The sequence below is a fragment of the Rhopilema esculentum genome, chromosome 4 (assembly GCF_057945365.1).
Source record: "Rhopilema esculentum isolate cy_ngs chromosome 4, ASM5794536v1, whole genome shotgun sequence".
Taxonomy (NCBI): Eukaryota; Metazoa; Cnidaria; class Scyphozoa; order Rhizostomeae; family Rhizostomatidae; genus Rhopilema; species Rhopilema esculentum.
In genome coordinates this window covers 10,609,176-10,628,002 of record NC_142818.1, presented here as the reverse complement: position 1 = coordinate 10,628,002, position 18,827 = coordinate 10,609,176, and the positions used below count along the sequence as shown (strand labels likewise).

At 34.7% G+C, this 18,827-nt stretch overlaps 3 protein-coding genes across 3 annotated transcripts; 1 reads left to right on the top strand and 2 right to left on the bottom strand.

Annotated features, from left to right (window-relative positions):
• Positions 1-342: 342 nt before the first annotated feature.
• Positions 343-5,784, bottom strand: LOC135690808 (proteasome assembly chaperone 4). The gene is made up of 3 exons (XM_065208476.2): positions 5,473-5,784; positions 2,386-2,461; positions 343-987 (listed from the first exon to the last, which is right to left on the bottom strand). The coding sequence occupies exons 1-3, from the start codon at positions 5,641-5,643 to the stop codon at positions 869-871; spliced, it is 366 nt and encodes a 121-aa protein (XP_065064548.2). The 5' UTR covers positions 5,644-5,784; the 3' UTR covers positions 343-868.
• A 112-nt stretch (positions 5,785-5,896) lies between these two features.
• On the bottom strand, positions 5,897-8,871 carry LOC135690806 (cilia- and flagella-associated protein 20). The gene is made up of 7 exons (XM_065208471.2): positions 8,678-8,871; positions 7,772-7,851; positions 7,340-7,451; positions 6,845-6,967; positions 6,575-6,640; positions 6,319-6,439; positions 5,897-6,162 (listed from the first exon to the last, which is right to left on the bottom strand). The coding sequence occupies exons 1-7, from the start codon at positions 8,759-8,761 to the stop codon at positions 6,152-6,154; spliced, it is 597 nt and encodes a 198-aa protein (XP_065064543.1). The 5' UTR covers positions 8,762-8,871; the 3' UTR covers positions 5,897-6,151.
• A 1,818-nt stretch (positions 8,872-10,689) lies between these two features.
• On the top strand, positions 10,690-18,317 carry LOC135690805 (nematocyst expressed protein 6). Its single transcript, XM_065208470.2, has 7 exons — positions 10,690-11,121; positions 11,685-11,744; positions 12,405-12,566; positions 13,236-13,353; positions 14,401-14,600; positions 14,965-15,147; positions 16,017-18,317. The coding sequence occupies exons 1-7, from the start codon at positions 11,022-11,024 to the stop codon at positions 16,232-16,234; spliced, it is 1,041 nt and encodes a 346-aa protein (XP_065064542.2). The 5' UTR covers positions 10,690-11,021; the 3' UTR covers positions 16,235-18,317.
• Positions 18,318-18,827: the final 510 nt, after the last annotated feature.

The following is an 18,827-nucleotide window of genomic DNA, read 5'->3' as shown; positions in this document are numbered from 1 at the left end:
TTTCGCTTGATTTAATCTTCTCCCTTTTCTTTTTGCAGAGGCATTCTTAAAGCAACAATCATTGCAATGACTGTCTTCAAAACGAAATTTTCTTTTAGAGCTTAAGAATTAAAATCTAGAAAAATCTAAAAACTTAAGGTTTTGAAAGTTTTTGGTAGACAGGTCTGAAAATTTGTGTTTTTTATTTGACAATGTAGGTAGATACTTCATTTCATTCTGCGATTTGCTACGGTCTTTGTTGACAGTTCTGTAAAATAATAACATAAACTTTTGTATCTATTGTAACATAGTATTGCGCATCTTGTCTCTATAAAGAAAATCTGCAAAATAATCCACAATAAAGAAAAAAGACTCCTTTAAAAAATTGTTCAATCAATTCAGGTATATACCCAGCCAAATAGTTAAGTCTGTGTAACTTTTACATCTTGTGGAATTCTATGTTACTTTACTTATAATTAGTACTTTAATTATACTTTTGGGTTTCTATTTTTTGGGGGAGGGGGTCAACTGATACATATGGTCCATTTATACATCATGGTAAGTTTTAAATTGATGTTAAATAGTAACAAGTTTGTTTCCCTTTTCTTGGCTTTAAACCGTGGACAAGAATTGTTCTAGCATTAGGCTGTCTTCTAGTAAAATAAACTGCAGTTTGTGATCAGCATGCATAATTTTGATGTGAAATATCCTTGCTTCTGACCGCATACAAGCAATGCACAAAGATTACTCCTTTATATTCTTTTTCTTCTTTTAAAAGACGAAAAGGAACTGCCCACTTCTTCAATGACAGCAGGAACTTTTCTTTCTGTCTTTCATATATTGATGTTTACTCTGGAAGTGTTTGTAATCCACATCAATCAAGTAGTAATCAAAACTTTTCTGGGTATCTTTGGAATTCTTCAAGAAATCGCTTCTCGATTAAATACAAAGTCTCTTCATTGGCTGCTGTATTGAGACTTAGAAGTACTTGCTTTTTCAGCCTCTTTGCTGTTGATAAAACAAATTAAAGTCAAATTTGGTTAAAAGTTCCAATCCTTGGTTAAGCTCAATCTTTAGTCAGAAAAACTCTGTGAAATGCGAAAAAGTTCACGTGAAATACGTCTTGGCCATGTGCAGTGAACTTTTACTGGGATTTCTCACAAAGAATTTCTCTGCGGAAAAAGTTAAAATGAGTTAAACTTTTTTTTGCTTTTTGCTTGCCAAATCCTTTTGCATCCAATCATAATCTGTATTGCTTTGTCACATTTCCAAGCTTTACATTCGAAAGTCGTGAGGTCAACAAAAACATTCACAGGAATTTTTCGCAGCAAAATTTTGCAAGTCTTTTTCTCACTGGAGATTGGGCTTTAGGGATAACTTCTAGCAAATCTGTATGCCTGATGCCTAATGATGGCACCTTGTGTGAAGCTAGGAGTAGCAGCTTCAAACCATCATTTTCTATATACCAAAAGCGTGCATCTTACTTATTATGTTTTAAGAGCATATTCCAATAAATTAATTACATTTTCAGTCTTAGAGATACTGCTAAATTCTTCACAGTTCTGGTCAAGAATCTGCAAAATAAAAAGGTACAAAGGGGACCCTGTCAAAAAATTTCTCAAAAAAAAACAGTAAAAAGTAGAAGAGGGCAGTAGTCACTAGGCTTAGGCCATTTTCCACTCAATTTCTACTTCATTCTTTGATCATGCAATCACCATGATACCTCCTTAATCATTCACAGCATTGCATAGCATATTGCATAAGACATTCCCTCTACCATTGTTTTCAACTCCAAGTCATGCTGGCTCAGATTCTCACGTCCTATGCCTAGATCTTTCTTTATCACATTGCATCATCATTACCTCATCCTAACTCATCCTTAATCAGCATTTTGAATTTGTTATATAAGTATATGTTAATTTTTATACAAGCTTAGTTCAGTTAGGTATAAGACATGCAACAGGCACACCGTCTCCTCTCTGACTCTGTGTTCTCCATATGTTAAACAGGACCCTCTGGGTTGGAAACAACACTCAAGTCAATGGATGGTTTAGATAGTGGATTGATGTTCCAAATGTACACTAAAGAACTAAATTTTGGAATTATTAAGGAATGTTAACCCCCCCCCCCTCAAGTTTCTCTAGATCTACACCTGTGGCTGGTATAAAATAAAAACTTCAGAGCCTACTAAACTCAGACTCAATAATTAAGAAACATATAGACTAATCTATTCTAAAAAACTACAAAACAGTCCTATTGCATATTTGCTTCAGCATCACTTTTATTAACTGAGAAGTAATCATTCTAGAACTATTTGATAGTCACCATTGACAAAATGACAAAGAACAAAAAATTGATCTATGGAGAAATTAGAAGCAAATAATAGATATTTCATAAGTGCCTCACCAAGTCGTTGTGCTATTGGACCATAGATGTTGCCATTATCTTCACCAAGTATAGTAGAACTTGATGGAATATGAGACTAAAATAGAAAGTGCCTTTGTACTTAAAACAGTAAGCCAGAAGTAAGTATAGGCTTTGATGACATCAGTCTTATATTACTATTCCCATACCTTTTTTCATATTTTATGCATTGCCATTGTCAATAACATGAACAATTTTCAGCTATTGGATGAAATTCACATCAAGAGTTGGAATCTTTGGCTGGAAATATCAATGGCTTTTTCAAGGTGCACTTTAGGCAAGGCCTACTAGAAGTGAGAGATTTTGCCCCAAGCTGAAGCGAAATCACCTATCTATGTTGCATGAGCTGGAATATATAGTGATGGCCCCAGAAAATCACCTTCATCCAGTGAATATTAATTTACCATAAATAAAGCAATGTTGCAAATTGCGTGTCATAGAGTTAGATTGACAAAATGATTTGCAAAAGTTTGTACCAAAAAATTTCAAAGTAGCATGGAAAAGAGGAAACATGTAATACTAAATCACTTTTCGTCCGGCACTTGTCAAAGTATGGATGAGATGATGAAATGCTGTTTTGAGCCAGTGGCTACTCAACTGGCATGTTTTATACTGGCACCCAAGCACAAAGTAAGTTGCTACGAGTTTGCCTTACTGAAATTTTACAGGATACTCAAATATATAACAAGTACTCTTAGCACCATAGTTCAGCTTTTGTATATTCACAGTGGTCAATATTGTATAGAGAAGAAACAAAGAGTGATTTTGCATTTCTCATTTTCATTACTAGAGAGGTGTTGCCTTCTTGGTGCACCTGCAAGTATCTGTATAATCAGAATACCTCTTGTAAAAATATGTAAAAAACATAAGACTGGGCCTTGTTATTTTAAAAAAAACATGGGAAAATAACTTGCTGACATCTAATCTTCAGTTGTTGGCTGTTCCTGATTTTTTAAAAAAGAAATATAGTTTTGATAAGTTTTTCAATTGCTTAAGAACCAATTTGTAAGTATCCTTAAATCCTTCTTTCTGTTTCTAGGTTACACAAAACTCTGGCTTCCATTGCCTCATTTTTCTTCGTTAAACAATAAAAATTGTTTTCTTGGGGTTAATAAAACCGCCTTTCTCAGGCCTTGCTCTAAGTAAAATGAAGGTGCTCCATAAAAAGAGCCCCTTAGAAACTCTAGGCGCTCTATTTCGCACCTCTAAGTAAATTTCCTTGAGAGCATCCTTCAAGAGTTTTAGAAGATCGAGAGCTTCATATCAAAAGCTTCGGAAGAATGTTAAATATGAAATTCAACGGTGATACCAGAAAGCACCATAATATGAAAGAACAAAACATGCAACAAACATTATGTTAATGTAAATATATAAATATAACAGAACAAAGTCGCAAAATTGTTCATATTTTTCTAAATATGTAAGTTGCCATCATGCGATGAGCTTTTATCAGTGTCAGTATCACTACTGTTATGCTCAGCTTCACATACTGCTTCATCAAAACGCATATGGCTTTAAATCAAACATTTAACTTTGTTTCCTTTCTTCATGTTATCCATTCTATATGAAACGCTAGAACATCTACTACTCGCAAAAGCAAATGAAAAGCAATGCGATAATTTGGACGGAAACGTGATCGCTGATTTGCACAGGCGATTTTAAGTTATTAAGAAAAACAGAAAATAATATTTACTTCGATAGAAGATTAACGCTTGCTCGAAAATCAAATAAATCTGCCGGAGAATACGCTTGATGGCCTGTATTCTTGATGGATATTAGAGGGTTATTAGTTTAAAAATGATATCGAAAACCCAACGTTGAATTAGCTGAATTTTTTCTCAAGGGGTAATCTTACGCAAATCATAATATTGCGGTCTGTTGGGAAGATTGTTTATGCTTGATCAAGTTGATTCAACAAATTCCAAAAATTTATTTTGCTCCGTGTTAATATTGTTTTTACGTTTTGAGGGGCTCTATAAATCGCTCTCCATGGCTTTTTTTGGGTGCGCTCTAGGCGCGCGCGCTCGATCGAGCGCCTTTCCGGGCAAGCCCTGCTTTCTGTGTAGGAGGTGTTTTTCAGAGATAATAAATATATTGACCATCTTTTTAAGTTATTTTTAATATACTGCATGATTTTATTTGATCTATTTACTAACTTATTTAGTTATATTTCTATTATTTGTCTATTATTTTCATCAATTCAGTACATATCTTTGCAATGTCTGCATTTTGAATGTGTAAACATGGCCTACTAAAAATACTGGAGACAAAGAAGATGCATATTTTGGATCAGGAAGTTAAATTCTCTCAATCAATTCAGGGTGCATTTCATGTCAACTGTACCCAGGAGGTCCACCAGGGAATTTGTTCAGGCACAGCAAATATATGAGCAGTTAGTAAAACTGTAAATATTGTACTCCAGGCAAAGAAAACTAATTGATAGAAAAAACTGTGGTGTGTGAGTCTTCATTCTTTTTCATGTGAACTATGTATGTTAGCATGCCAACTAACGGAAATTTTATGTATGCCAAAAATCTTTTTTATAAGTTTGCACTCAGAGTGCCCAAAAAAACCTGAGCATACACAGAAGATCTTTGGGTCTAAGTACCTGGATTGCACCCTGGCAATCACACCTTTTTGTTATTATGAACCAAAGGTCACTCTTTCCTTCTTTCCCCAATGCATGAATCCTCCCCTCACAAAATTTTCCTAAAAATCAATGATCAATGTTTTTTCTGAATCGAATTGTCTATCCTAAGCGGTATAGTTATTTGTTAAATTTTAGTCTAGGAGATGCATTTTTAGCCATTCTAGAAGTCTTAGTTCAAACTGTGTCGGACCCAACCAGCGAGTCTTCCTATGTCACCAAACTTGATTCGTAGCGTAGCGGTGCTGCCATTTTTGGTCGGTGGTGCAATACTTTTTTGCTCATCAAGTGCCGGGGGCTGAAGAGTATGGCAGTTTTCAACAAGATCTTGGGTTTGCAAGAGCAAAATTTCATGTGTGCACTAAGATCTAAGTGCTCACTTCAATTGTATAGGTATATAAGTTTCAACACCCTTTACTCACCATTTTTGTTGGGGTTGAGACTGCAAGGTGGTCAAAATTTGGACTGTCGCCTATCCAAAGTAAAATCGATTCTCTCATTTTCAAAATCTTGAAATAAATGGCGGTTTCACCTATAACTTCATGAAAACTATGCTCGGATAGCGTACTGGACGGATCATTTTCGTCCGCCATTTTTTGTGGACTGCAAACATTTGATTATGAAAACGAGGCGTCTAATGCTGAAGGGCAGCCCCCGCAAATAATTTAAATCAATCAATGAATGAAATTTTCTGCATCCAACTTTATAAGAAGGGCTGGGTTGTTTTTCTTGTACCTTTGTTAAATTAGTTAGTTCCTTTTCTGTAATATTATTCTTGTGGGTAAAATGCAATTATAATTTAAATTCTGTCACAGAATCAAACATTCAACAGAAAGACACAGTAGATATGCTCTCTAAGATTTTTAAAACAAAAAGGACACATTATGATATGTACAAGATATTCATAAACATTAAAGAGTGGTAACTTTTACTAAACATATGTCATTTAGATTTTATGAAGGCACTACAACAGTTACAATTCAACAACAACATGTAATTTAATTGACAAAAGTATCATAAAAGATCCAGCCTATTTACAATTAATTGACAGTTTACCACATCAACTTCCTATCAAGATCGCATTCTTTGTCATCAAAAGCACTATTTGGTAGCTGCAATAAAAAATAATATAAATGTTTAAAACAATGTAGGTTTATTAAAAACTATTAGAGTTAAAATAACATGATCAATAAAAAATTGTATATTGTAGAAGTCATGTTCACAGACTATCTTCCTAGCATAATTGAAATAAGAAGACAAAGAATCACCTTCAACACCTTTTCCTTTGTTTTGAATTGGTAAGTAAAGTTTGAATTCAGCAGGAAGTTCATCCTCTGAGTAGAGTCGATCTGAGAAGTACACACGTCGAATTCGGCAGTTTGCATGGATCTAAAGAAGAAAATTTGATATAATATAGATTTATCCATATTGACTTACAATCTCCAAACTAAAAACACCAATTCATTCATCCTCAAAAGCAGAAATGCTTAAGTTTTAAAGGTCACAAATCATATTAGAACTCACCTGAACTCGAAGTGTCTCAATATAATTTGTTCCATATGCACGTCTTGTGAAATCTGACAGATTAAACTGCAAAAAAAGGATTACACTCATTTAGGACACCAGTCAGAGAAAAATTAATAATTAATACATATACACCAAAAAAGGGTTTCTAAATTATGTCATGGATATGCAGCAATATTTTGATTGCTTTCTGACAAATTATTTATGAACAATAAGGTAAAAGGTTTTTGATACCAATAAATAACAGATAAAGACAGTAAATTAACCTACTTGAATCTGATTCCAACCATCATCTAATCGCATTGGCATTGTGCAAATGAAAGGTTTGACTCGTGTGGATGACTGGTAATTAGAAGCTCTGAATCGTCTTTTGACATTCTTGTCATCAAGTACCTTAACAAGCAGGTGCATCATTTAAAATTGAGAATGGATCTTTAAATTTTCTTAAAGATATACCTGTTTTTCTACCAAAGAAATTTCTTTCCAGTTTGCAAGATTTTATCTAATAAAAAAGTAACTGTTGTTTCTAATTTATAGAATATATTACAAATGAATATACACAATAAGGCCAAATGCAAATGTATAACAACTTATAGTCTCTCAATATATGCTTTCCAATGAAAATATGAAATCTTAGTTTAGACAATGCAAAGCAAGAATAAAAGCTACATTTAAGGTCTATCATAATTTTGGAAAGCAAATTTTATAACAATAATGCTCTGCTATAAAAGTAAAATACTCAAAATCGATGGACAAGAAACTTACAGTGACTTCAAAAGTAAAGTACTTTTTCAAGTTTTTAATGATCATGACAAGGAATGGTAGCTTTATTCCAAGTGTTTTCTTTGGGTCTGCTGGGCAAGTGATGTAGACAGTGCTGCAATGAGAAAATGGATAAAAGTATTTATATAAACTAATATTGTTTGTCTATTCTGTATATAAAACCTTTTATTTCCACCAAGAAAATTTCTGTTCATGGACAAACTGCTATTGTTATATTAATTTGTATGAATGTTGATTAGAATGACAGTCAGCAATTTTGTATCATTAATTAGAGAAAGTCTAGATTGTTGAATAGTTTTAAACATGTTCCCCTTCAGAAAGCAAGATCTGTAGCAGGAACACAGGTAGTACAATGAGTCAAATTGAAGATAAAATCCAAAATTCTTTCATATCTTAAAAATTCTAATTACATACCTGACATTTGTTCCAACAATTTCTAAAACCAAAGACTGGATATCATTGTCGGTGATTCTTTTTATATGACCATTTCTGACCTAAAGTAAAGGAAATGTAAATTAATCTACAGTAAACTTGTGTCTTATGATATGGGGCTTTAATTGGGTAAGGAAGATTTTGCAATATAATGTTTGGTAGCTAGATATTCTTTTTCCAGGAAGTTGGAATCAGGGGCACCAATGAAATGTATCCCTGACTTTTTTAAAAATGATTGCTCTTTGAAACTTTTTGGATAGTGCCCCTTTTACTAAAGAATAGCCCCTTCAACTTTGAAAATGGAAAGTATAGGGTCATTGGTTTTGAGGTAGCAATACTGCAAGTGAACACAGATATTTGATTTTGTTTCTAAGCATTATTGAATACCTTGTCATTTAAAAATCAATTAAGTGCTCTGTGACAAAAAACATATTCAGCTGATGGCAGTGCATTAATATTCAAGCAAGCTTCTTGTGCTACAATTTGTTTATAAAATATCTGTTTAACCAGGATTGTCATGGTTTAGAGCAGTGTTTTCGAGCCTTGAGAAGTAGGAAACCAAATCTCTAGGGGCAATTTCCCAAGATTTTCAAATATTTGCAAAACCTTGTATGTGACGTCGGAAAAAACATCGTAACAAGCTAGCTGGAATAGAAAGCGGGGAATGAAAGTAAAATCGCCTGGCCAAGTTTTGAACGAAAAAGGCCAACCTCTCTTATCGAAAAATACAACTAGAGAAAATTTCCACCGAATCTTGCTTCAAATCTATTTAATGAGTTACAATACTCTCTATAAAACTACTCAATGTAGACTGGAACGCTTTAAAATTTGAGCAATGGCAGGTGATCAAGTATTTTGAGTAGTAACCACGGAGCTAATGCAACTTACCTTTTTCTCCCATATTTGTAGAGGCTTACTTCCGATACTGTATAATATCGACAGAAAACCTGACTGGAACGTATTTTTAAACATTTTAGCTAGTATTTCTTGCAATCTAATGATATCTAAACTCTCTTTACGACAACGTGGTCTTCCGACGCACCCGAACTGCTTCGTTTCTGTAATGGTCGCTAAGGAGTCCGGGGCAGGTTTGTTGGGATCCAGGCCACATTGCTAAGCAACAAAGTAAATTAGCCTCCTTTCTGGTTTGCAATCTCTCTTTAAAACCATCCTTCATTGCTTGTTGCTTGGAAACTGGCAAATCGAACCTCTTGATCATTGCTTGTACTCGTTTGCGTTCTCGTCCCTAACACAACGGTTTGTTGCCAACAATTATCGCTTAGCAATACTAATCCGCTGCGAAGAAAACTTGCCACCTGAAGTCCGTCTGATCATAGATGATAAAGTCATCCATGAAAAGAAAATTAATTGCAGAGACACTGTCCTTGCTTCAAAAGTGCACCTTGAGTTGTCGTACGAAAAAACCTTCTGCCATCCTGAATTTGAGGTCCAAATCTCACAAATTTTGCACTTTCATTTGCAGTTCTACCAAAAAAATTGAAATTTGCACTCTGATTGGGGTTATTAGGAACTCTAGTCGATTTCTTGCAAAAAACACGGGTGTACAAATGTCACAGTACCAGGCAATTATATTTTATTGTCCGGGAATCGCTGCAGCAAATTTGCACAAGAGCAAGGTTTACAATTAAAAAAATCAAATTAGTAAAACAGATAATTTTAATTAAAAGAGTTCTCCAGGCCTGGCACGAAATTCCACAATAATACACTGTCAATTGCACTGTTCGGGGCGACCCGTCAAATCACTGGAAATTGAAATTGTTTAAGAGATGGCCGCCACTGTAATTTCTCAAACAAATGCTTTAATTACATATGAAGTTTTGATTGGTGATTGTTTAGCTTCCAATCTATTCCCATTCGCTCCTTAAAAGCACAAATGTTTTGCACAACAATAGCTTTTGATCGTTGCAATACTAAACATACAGCAATCAGCAGTGTGTTAAACAAATTCCCATAAAAGAGCGAGAAAGCTTCAAAAAAGCAGTAAAACAAATGTTTTCTTTTAGAAAAAAGCAATGAAGCAGCATTCCATGCAAACAACTGAATCTGTTCTCTACTACCCTAGGAACCAGAGCCTCGTAGCCTGGGATAAAGTATTGTGGACAGCTGCGGTGGCAAAGGATGAATTCTGTGACTACTGCTCTGGGTACCAGAGTCACCATGCTTAAGTCTCAGAAATACAGTTAGAAAACTAGGCCTTGTCCAGGATTAACAAGTTCCGCAACATAATTAGCTTAGACTGTTCCTTGAAAAAACATGATCAAGGCTTTGATTCAAATGAATTTTGAAATGATATAATTTCAAGCCATGCATAAAAGTGATGTCTTCAAAATCTAGCTGACTATTTTGAAGTATTTGAGAAATATTCAATTTCTCGATTCTTATCTCAAAATGCATTCTTATTGTTACATTTTGAGTGTACATTTTGATGCTGAGCCCATCTATAACATACCTCAACTAATATTATATGTTCTTTGAATATAATATGATTGAAATGTCAAACATAAAGCACTTGCTTTTACCCTTAACCAATATAAAACTGAATGCATTCATAAAGAACATCCATAGAAGCTAAATAAGATAGGAGCTTTTGTCTCGCCCGCGGAAAATGAAATTGAATTTTTTAAGAATTTCTCCCTGGAATCTCAATGGGGGTGAATCTGAATCATTTTCCCTACCAGTCTCCTTCTCCTGTGATGCCTTGACAAAAGTGTATCTTACGGATTTGCCTATCTTCTTCTATTCATCAACCCGTTACAGCATATGAAAAATTAAATATTAGAACAACTAACCATGGGGCAACTTTTGGCCAAGATATATTATAACTGAACGGAGATTTTGAAGTTCTCTGGTAAGATTATTTGCCTAAAGCTTTGATTAATTGCTCTGAAAGGAAGAAATGTTGTGTATTTATCAGTATAGGGTCAAAAGGAGAGCTGCCTTCTAATTAGCGCTTCAACCAAAGTACATTGTAAATTAAGCATTGCCCTCGAACAACAACGGTACCTTCGAACATTTGGATGAAACAAAGAAACATGTCAGCTTCATTGGAGCAGGTAAACTAATTGGCAGTGAAGCGAATATTACTTCTGGTGCTCTGTTTCTTTATGAAGTCTTTCAGGTACTTGCATGATTCTAATTTGCTAGTTGTGATTGCTTGTTAATTGGGAAGTAATCCTAAAGTAAGGTCTCAGACATCTTTGGAACAGGAAAAATGAAGGCCATTTTACACATTTTGCTAGCTTTGGTTACAATTGGAAATATCTGGGCAAAAAGTCAGAAAAATGTTGTCGAAGTTTGTGGCTTGGATATGGGTGAGTGCTTTCTTTTGTGAAATCGAAAATGCTAAATCGTAAACAACAAACATCTTTTTTATGAATGGCCAAGAAAAGCAAATTAAAATACATTTAGAGCCCTAACCACCAGCATGATTTTCTATTATTAACGAATCTTTATAGAAAACTTATCTACAGTCAGATCGTATTTACATTAAGCATACATACATATACACATATTTTTGTATGCAGTGAAGCCGGTGCACGCGGCATGAGAAGAGGTGGCTGCCTCCCTTGCCCGCGCAAAATTAAGAATTTTCTTTACTTTTATATTGTTTTGCCCTTTTCCTTGGCGATACTAAGCTTTTGTTTTAGCTACTTATTTGCCTTTCTTTGAACCGGATGTTTTAACTTGACTACACCTTTCCTCGAATTTTACGTAATAGTGATCAAATTTACTCTTTCGACAACATCGAATGAAGACTACCTTTAAAGGGACCATTGAAAGTGCTCCGATGGGGTTGACAATTTAATTTTCTAAATCAGAAATTCTATATGTTTTCTCGCACGAATCTGTATTTTGATTTATAATTAAATTTTAGTTAAAGGTGCAAAGAATGACTGGAAGTCATTGAGTAAAGTTAAAAAGTCGCAAAGAGAAGGTTTGAGGACATTTATTCTGCCATTTCTAATTCACTGCCAATTTAAACCTTCTGCCTCCTGGTGCTGGTGCAATGCCAACAAATATTTTCAGTCTGTGGGCATTGAGAAATAAATATTTAAACTTGTAAAGTTACAGTAATTACTTATTTGTTCCAAACGAGAGAATTTATTGCTGTGAATAGAAGAATTTAATATATACTTTTTACAGTAACCAATCCTTTTATTTAGTTTCTTCAATTGTTTGATTCTACAGTTCGAACAGAAGTATCCAGCTATTTAATGCAATGATAGTTAATATCTGCATTCTAGGTATTTTCTGCTCAACCAACCTTCTTGATTGATTCTACTATCTGCTGAAATTTGTACAAACAATTGGAGTGGACCAAGAACATATACTTGTGGGACTCCATAGTAGGAGGTTAAATTGTAGTGCGTCAGCCGTTGTTGGTTGGACATATGTACTAAATACAACAATTACATCAGTAGAAAAATTTACGCTATCAGAATGATTTTGTTTACCAAAATTAAAGTGGGAACGTCTTCCATGTTTGCTTAAATATTTTAATTCACACAGCGCTTTTGTACCTAAAAAGTTGAAGCTTCTTAGAATTTAGAAAAGTGAATTTCAACTTGCATCGCTGTTTCCCTCTGCATTTTAGACGAAGTGATGGGAGACGATGTTGTCCTCACCCCAGAACAGAAACAGGCAAAGTCAAAGAAAGGCAAAGATGGATCGAGGAGGACAGTGAGCAGGGGCAACACAGTATACTGGCCTACTGATCAGCCAATCTATTATAGTCTAGACACTGATAATATGATAGGTTAGAAAAGCGTATTTATTTTAATGAAATGAATCGAGGACTTTTTGATAAGTTTATCCCACTTGAAATATTTGCATACGGGGGGGGGCTGTAGGGGGTCAATCTGTTAATTATGGGTAAGAATTTGTTTGTGATCTGATACTTTTGGGTATCTGAATATTTTGGGTACCTTTTTGATAATTATTGGTCCAAATAATACACAACAATATTAAAAACAGGAAAAAAGAACAAATATTTTCAAACTGGTTATTACAGGGAACAGTCTGTATTACTATGACTGTGGTATCTTTTGTGCTCAACAACAAGATTTTGTATTTTGATAATTTTAGGTCTTATCAAAACTTTTCAGCTGATAATTTTTGGTCTGTAAGATTTGTTTTCGATACTTTTAAGTGAATTTTGATAATTGCAGATAGGCCTCTCTGTATATCAAAAGTTTGAATGACTCCCCTGGGAAGTACATATAAGCGTGACCATCTGGTTACTTGTCCAAGCCTATCCAGTGAATAGCTTTTTATATACACTTTCTTCAGTTCTGCCCTCTACTTCAAAAACTTTACCAGACATGTCATATCTTCTAGTTGGGACTAAGAAAACCACTGCACACTGCTACGGCTTGCTCACACCGCTACGGCTTGCTTAATAGATAACCTTAATCTACAATTGCAGATCCATTGAAAGAAAACATAGAGAAGGCAATTGCAGTTATTGAGGAATACACATGTATAAAATTTACAGAAGTACAGAAAAGCGATCAAAATAAATATCATATAAACTTTGTTAAAGCGTAAGTAAATAACTATTTTTACCATCTGCTATGCCAATTTGATATTTGACTTCTGCTAAATCTAATTGCAATTTTTATATCTCTCTGATAGCAATATCTGTAAGGATTCTGGGATTTTAACTTTAAGGTTCAAAATTTCTAAGAACAGCTATGTGATGTACCTTCGCTCTACGTTTTGTGGCATTATATGTACGTTTTATGGTAATAGCTTTGGCCCAGGTAAGGGGGGGGGGGGACTTTTAAAATGTTTGATGCTTTGGCCCATAAGGGATTTGTTCAGATGAAAGGGGTGTGCCATTTACGAGAACATGTTGAATCAAATTTCAAAGTTGAAAAACCTCCAGGAAAACATCAACAAATTCTTTAGTTCAAAAAGGCGCATCCCAAAATTGAAGTAATACCAGAATTAATGCTGTATAGCAGGTTTACAATTGAGAAGAATTCCTACAATCCTCGATACAATTTTCTTCATCTTTCTTCTTTCTTCTTTCTTCTTTCTTCTTTCTTCTTTCTTCTTTCTTCTTTCTTCTTTCTTCTTTCTTCTTTCTTCTTTCTTCTTTCTTCTGTCTTCTTTCTTCTTTTCTTCTTTCTTCTTTCTTCTTTCTTCTTTCTTCTTTCCTCTTTCTTCTTTCTTCTTTCTTCTTTCTTCTTTCTTCTTTTTTCTTTCTTCTTTCTTCTGTCTTCTTTCTTCTTTCTTCTTTCTTCTTTCTTCTTTCTTCTTTCTTCTTTCTTCTTTCTTCTTTCTTCTTTCTTCTTTTCTTCTTTCTTCTTTCTTCTTTCTTCTTTCTTCTTTCTTCTTTCTTCTTTCTTCTTTCTTCTTTCTTCTTTCTTCTTTCTTCTTTCTTCTTTCTTAGATCAAAATGAAGACCCTGACTAATGTAAAATAATACTTACATGTCAAACTTACATTCCAACTTAAAAAGAGTACCCAAAAATGGCACATTCTGTATACCCATAAATTGAAGTTGCGTTTCCCTTTAATCCCGGTTGTTTTAATGGGAGCAAAGAGTGACGGCAGTGATTACGTCCTACTTTCAATTTTTCTAGAGGTTCTGCACAATCAAACATTGGCAAGACTCAAGGGACTTTTGGATCATCTCGATATTATCAGCTAGTCAAGTTGCCAGGGTATATGTCTGTTGGAGGCATAATTCATGAGATAATGCACGCGTTTGGTTTCATTCACGAGCAGGAAAGACCAGACAGAGATGAGTACATCGACATCAATCGAGGCAATATACAACCAGGTGCTTTACCAACAAATTTTTTCGCTTAAGAATTCATTTGAGTTAGCCCATGACGAGGAGGCGTCCCCGTTCCTTGCGAAAAAATGGATACCAAGCTTGGAAACTATACTTAAGCACCTATTTGCTGCTTAATTGACTTGTATAATTGACATATATTGACATATATAATAGAAACTAAAGCTTCTTGTGACTTAGCTGTGACTGTGACTCAAGTGTTCTTTTTATGCTATTTTCAAAAAGCTTTCTTGAAACTTTTAGCCGGACATTAAAAAACCTAAAAAACCGAGTGCCAATCTCGATTTTAGTTTGTTGTAGAAAAATGAGCGTATTTGAAATTGACCTCCAACTCTTTTTTTTAACAAAGGTAAGGAAAAAAATTTCGCTATAGAAGAGGACGCAAATACATTTGGTGAAGATTATGATTTCAACAGTATTATGCACTATGGAGCAAATTTTATGGGCAAAACAGTAAAACAAGTGGGAGAAGATGGAAAGGAAAAATCTGTGAAGCTCATCACAATTGTTGCAAAGGAGGCTTATGGTGGAGGTAAAAACATCATAGGCTCATAGTTTTTGAATCTATATAAATCTTAAAAATTATTTTAAGAAGCAACCACCATTTTTCAAAGCATAGACGCAGACTTATATCTTTTTCAGGGTGGAGGAGGGCCCCAAAAATTAATTGCTATCGCTAATGGGGGCTGCCGACGACAGAAGGTAGAAAAAGGCCTAGCTGAGGGTTCTAAGGCGATTTTATCCGTAAAACAAAAACATAAAATTCAGTCTATCAAATTGATAGCCAGCTTTTCTATTTCCCAGGGGGCAAGCCCCAGCCCCGGAGCCACACCCAAGTCTGCGTCTATGTTTCATGGACCTTTTTAGCTTTCTCCCCTTCAAAGTGCAGTTATACCTTGTATTGTTGATCGACTTATACAAGGCATTCAAGAAGTTTTCTCTGTTGTGTCTTTTAGAAATTTGGTTGCCCAAACTAAATATAAATAGGTTTCCAAAACACATCCGAAATGCAAAAATATATCATCCTTTTTGGATGGAGCTGGCAGCAATTCTATTTTGCTTTTAGATCCGCAAATTTGTTTTCAGGGCTGCCTTTTTTCACAAAAATGAATACATTTCTAACAAATATTCCACTTTCATTTGCCTTCGTTTGAGCCTTCCGACTGCGTTCGCCCCCTCCCCCTACTTTAACAACTTGCATTAGAGCCCCTGAAAAGGCTTTTATTATCTAAATATTAGCTGATCAGGTTGACGTTTTGAGGGTTTCAGCCATCAAATAACGTAGAGTGCGGGGTGTGGAGTGCGAGGGGGGGATGCAGAAAAGTTACGAGACTTGTAGAAAAACGATTAGTAATTTTTAAGTCTTCACAATTTGTGTAACAAAATTTTATTGTTCTGCAGAGGCAAGAGATATTGGCTCCAAAGGAAGTTTAACTGACAGTGACATAAGGCGATTGAACAAGCTATTCATGTGCGCAGAGCCAAATGCACAACAGATGCAAGAGGCACAAGTAGTGCTTGATAGTAGAAAGCCAGAAGAACTCATCGAGGAATCTAAAGAGGGCGATTTCCCGAAAGGACCGTGTGAAAAAGAGAGGCAACTGCATAAAAACGACTAAAGAGGTTAAAAGAAAAGCACAAACATAATTCTGAATTCCAAATTGAAGACTGAAAAACGCTTTTGATCAACTTACAAATTGTCAGGGCCTAAGCCACCGGGGAAGTGAAAAAAGCCTTGGCCTTCCACTTTCGTTAGCCTTTGCCCTCCACTTTCAAATATGTGGAATTTACTGTACCCTCAAAGTAGCGTGTTTATAATTTTAAAGATGAATGTACCCTGGGTGAACGAAAGTATAATGGATACTTTTTGGACAGAGTGCCTCATTTTTTACCATACCTTATTTGCAATAGGTATAAAGTGCTTCAGCGTAATAAAGAAAGAGTTCAATAATTTATGCAAGTCAATAATTTATGTATGAAATTTTGCGATTTCTACTGTATAGATCCACACGCAATATAGTATAAATAACAATCAATTTGAATGTAATGTAAAAAGCTTTATGTAACCAGGATAGTAAATCTACAATATCAATATATAAAATTTTACGTGAAAGCTAGAATTGTATATATGGATCATAAGGAAACGATTTATTTTTGGCTTCTTTTCTTATTCTAAGTATTTCTGCAATATTCTATGACGGAATGTATTTTTTAAGGACAGGCCTAGGTAAAGGCGAGTCTCTGCAACTCCAATAACTTAAATGGTGGAGAGCGGAGGTTAGAAACACAAATTTTTTGAAAAATTTAGATACTTCATGTGACAAAATTAGAATTTGGTCACGGACCAGCTCAAAAGTCGCGTGGTTATGCATTAATGGGCAGGAATGTCTTTAGTATAGGGAAAAAACAGTTTCGTCATATATAAATATACAATGGGCATAAATCCAGATTTGCGTAAATGGGCTATTTTTTGATATCGTTGTTAAAATGTTGAATTTGTCTGCACTACAGTCGTTGCCATTTCAATCCTACAGTGAAAAATTACTTGATTGATCATTATGGTTTTGTTGTATATGTTTAAAAGATGAAATGAAAGATATGGAGTGCCAATTGAAAGATATACACTGATGTGTATTTTCAGTAGGCCAAAGTTGAAAAAGAAAGTCATTTTAAAGTTTGCTGCTAAATTACACGATTGTGATTGATTTATTCCTGTTGATACATGAATGTGTGTCCAAAAATGCATATTGGTCGGTGAAAACAAATTGTACCAGCCATAGACTGGAAGCACATTGGATACTACCAATTTCAACTAAATTTATGCCGTGTTTGTCTACAGTATAATTATAATCCTAATTGCACCCGTTTTCTTGGTTGCGCCCATAACAGATTAGCTCTTGGCGAATCTTGGATGCTACCTGAAAAGCTTTCAAGAATTTGCAATTAAAATAGAGAAAAAACATTACTTTGCTTGGTGTTCAGATCGATGAAAATTTTAAGTTTGATGCTCATATCAATAAGTTCTGTAAAGAAGCAGCTAAACAGTTAATTTCTTTAAAAAAGATTAACAAGATTTATGGGCGACAGAGAAGAAATGATAATGTTGAATTCATTTATACCATGTCACTTCAGTTATTGTCCATTAATATGGATGCTATGTGGTAAAGAAAGTCAGGATAAGCTAGAGAAAATTAACGAGAGGGCATTAAGACTAGCCTATTCGGACTATTCATTTTCGTACAAAGAATTACTTGCTAACTCAAAAGAAACTACCATACATATCTGATCAGTTATAATTTTAGCGCTTGAAGTTTATAAAACACTTAACAACCTTAATCTTGTTTTCATGAAAGACTATTTTGTACCAAAAACAACAGGTCATAACCTTCGACTCAAAAACCCCCTTGACATTGCAAAAGCCAGAACTACCAGTAATGGTATCAGATCGTTAAATTTCCAAGGGCCTAAAACAGAAATTTCTTAAGAATGTCGAGGCTGGACAAAATTAATAATATGCTTATAAAAGAACAGTGTATTTCAGTGAGAAAATAGCTCCCCTACGAAGCCCGCTACGCGGGTTTGTCAGTGACCCTACAGCAGGGTACATCGATTCGCCTTGGTAAAGACAAGAATTCTGTCGAAGCCACCGAAGAATTCTAGGTAAATTAGCCTTGGTAAAAACAAGAATTCTGTTGAAGCCCCCTATAAAAGAAAAGTGTATTTTAGTGAGAAAACGGAGGTCTTGTCTTAGATAATTAAGATTTTCTTTACATGTAAGACAATAGATTGTTCCGTTACAACATTATTCACGGAATAAAAATCCCAATGTTCGGAGCATAGAGCTTCGATATATTGAGCTGACAATTAATAATGATGTTTCTGTATTGTTACATTTGGATTATCTTTTGTTCTCTTGCTTTGTGATCACATCGACATTTTTTATGCTAGAGAGTTCACTAACTAAATTGACCAGCACGTATGAAAAGATTCTTTGAGAATTGATTGTGAAATAGTCCTGATTTTATTCCAGTTCCCTGTAAGAGAGGGCTGGTACCTGTCCTTGCTCGTGTCATTTCTTGTAGGCTATAGCTTTTAATTCCCGCCAAGATTAAACAACGGGAAAAGACAGATTTCTGTGCCCCTTTCCACAAGCAGTGTTGATATTTAATACGTCATCGTTGTGCGAATCAGGTTATCAAATATGAATTTTGA

Bases quoted from the DNA above. Each gene is read 5' to 3' on its own strand.
- LOC135690808 (XM_065208476.2), bottom strand. From the start codon at position 5,643: ATGGCGGACGAAAATGATCCGTCCAGTACGCTATCCGAGCATAGTTTT. The intron at 2,462-5,472 runs GTGAGTAAAGGG...TTTCTATTTTAG, and splicing joins TCTCAACCCCAACAAAAATG to TCTCATATTCCATCAAGTTC. The intron at 988-2,385 runs GTGAGGCACTTA...TTTTATCAACAG, and splicing joins TCCAATAGCACAACGACTTG to CAAAGAGGCTGAAAAAGCAA.
- LOC135690806 (XM_065208471.2), bottom strand. From the start codon at position 8,761: ATGTTTAAAAATACGTTCCAGTCAGGTTTTCTGTCGATATTATACAGT. The intron at 7,852-8,677 runs GTAAGTTGCATT...CCTTTACTTTAG, and splicing joins TACAAATATGGGAGAAAAAG to GTCAGAAATGGTCATATAAA. The intron at 6,641-6,844 runs GTAGGTTAATTT...CTTTTTTTGCAG, and splicing joins ATGGTTGGAATCAGATTCAA to TTTAATCTGTCAGATTTCAC.
- LOC135690805 (XM_065208470.2), top strand. From the start codon at position 11,022: ATGAAGGCCATTTTACACATTTTGCTAGCTTTGGTTACAATTGGAAAT. The intron at 11,122-11,684 runs GTGAGTGCTTTC...ATTAAATTTTAG, and splicing joins AGTTTGTGGCTTGGATATGG to TTAAAGGTGCAAAGAATGAC. The intron at 11,745-12,404 runs GTTTGAGGACAT...TCTGCATTTTAG, and splicing joins TAAAAAGTCGCAAAGAGAAG to ACGAAGTGATGGGAGACGAT.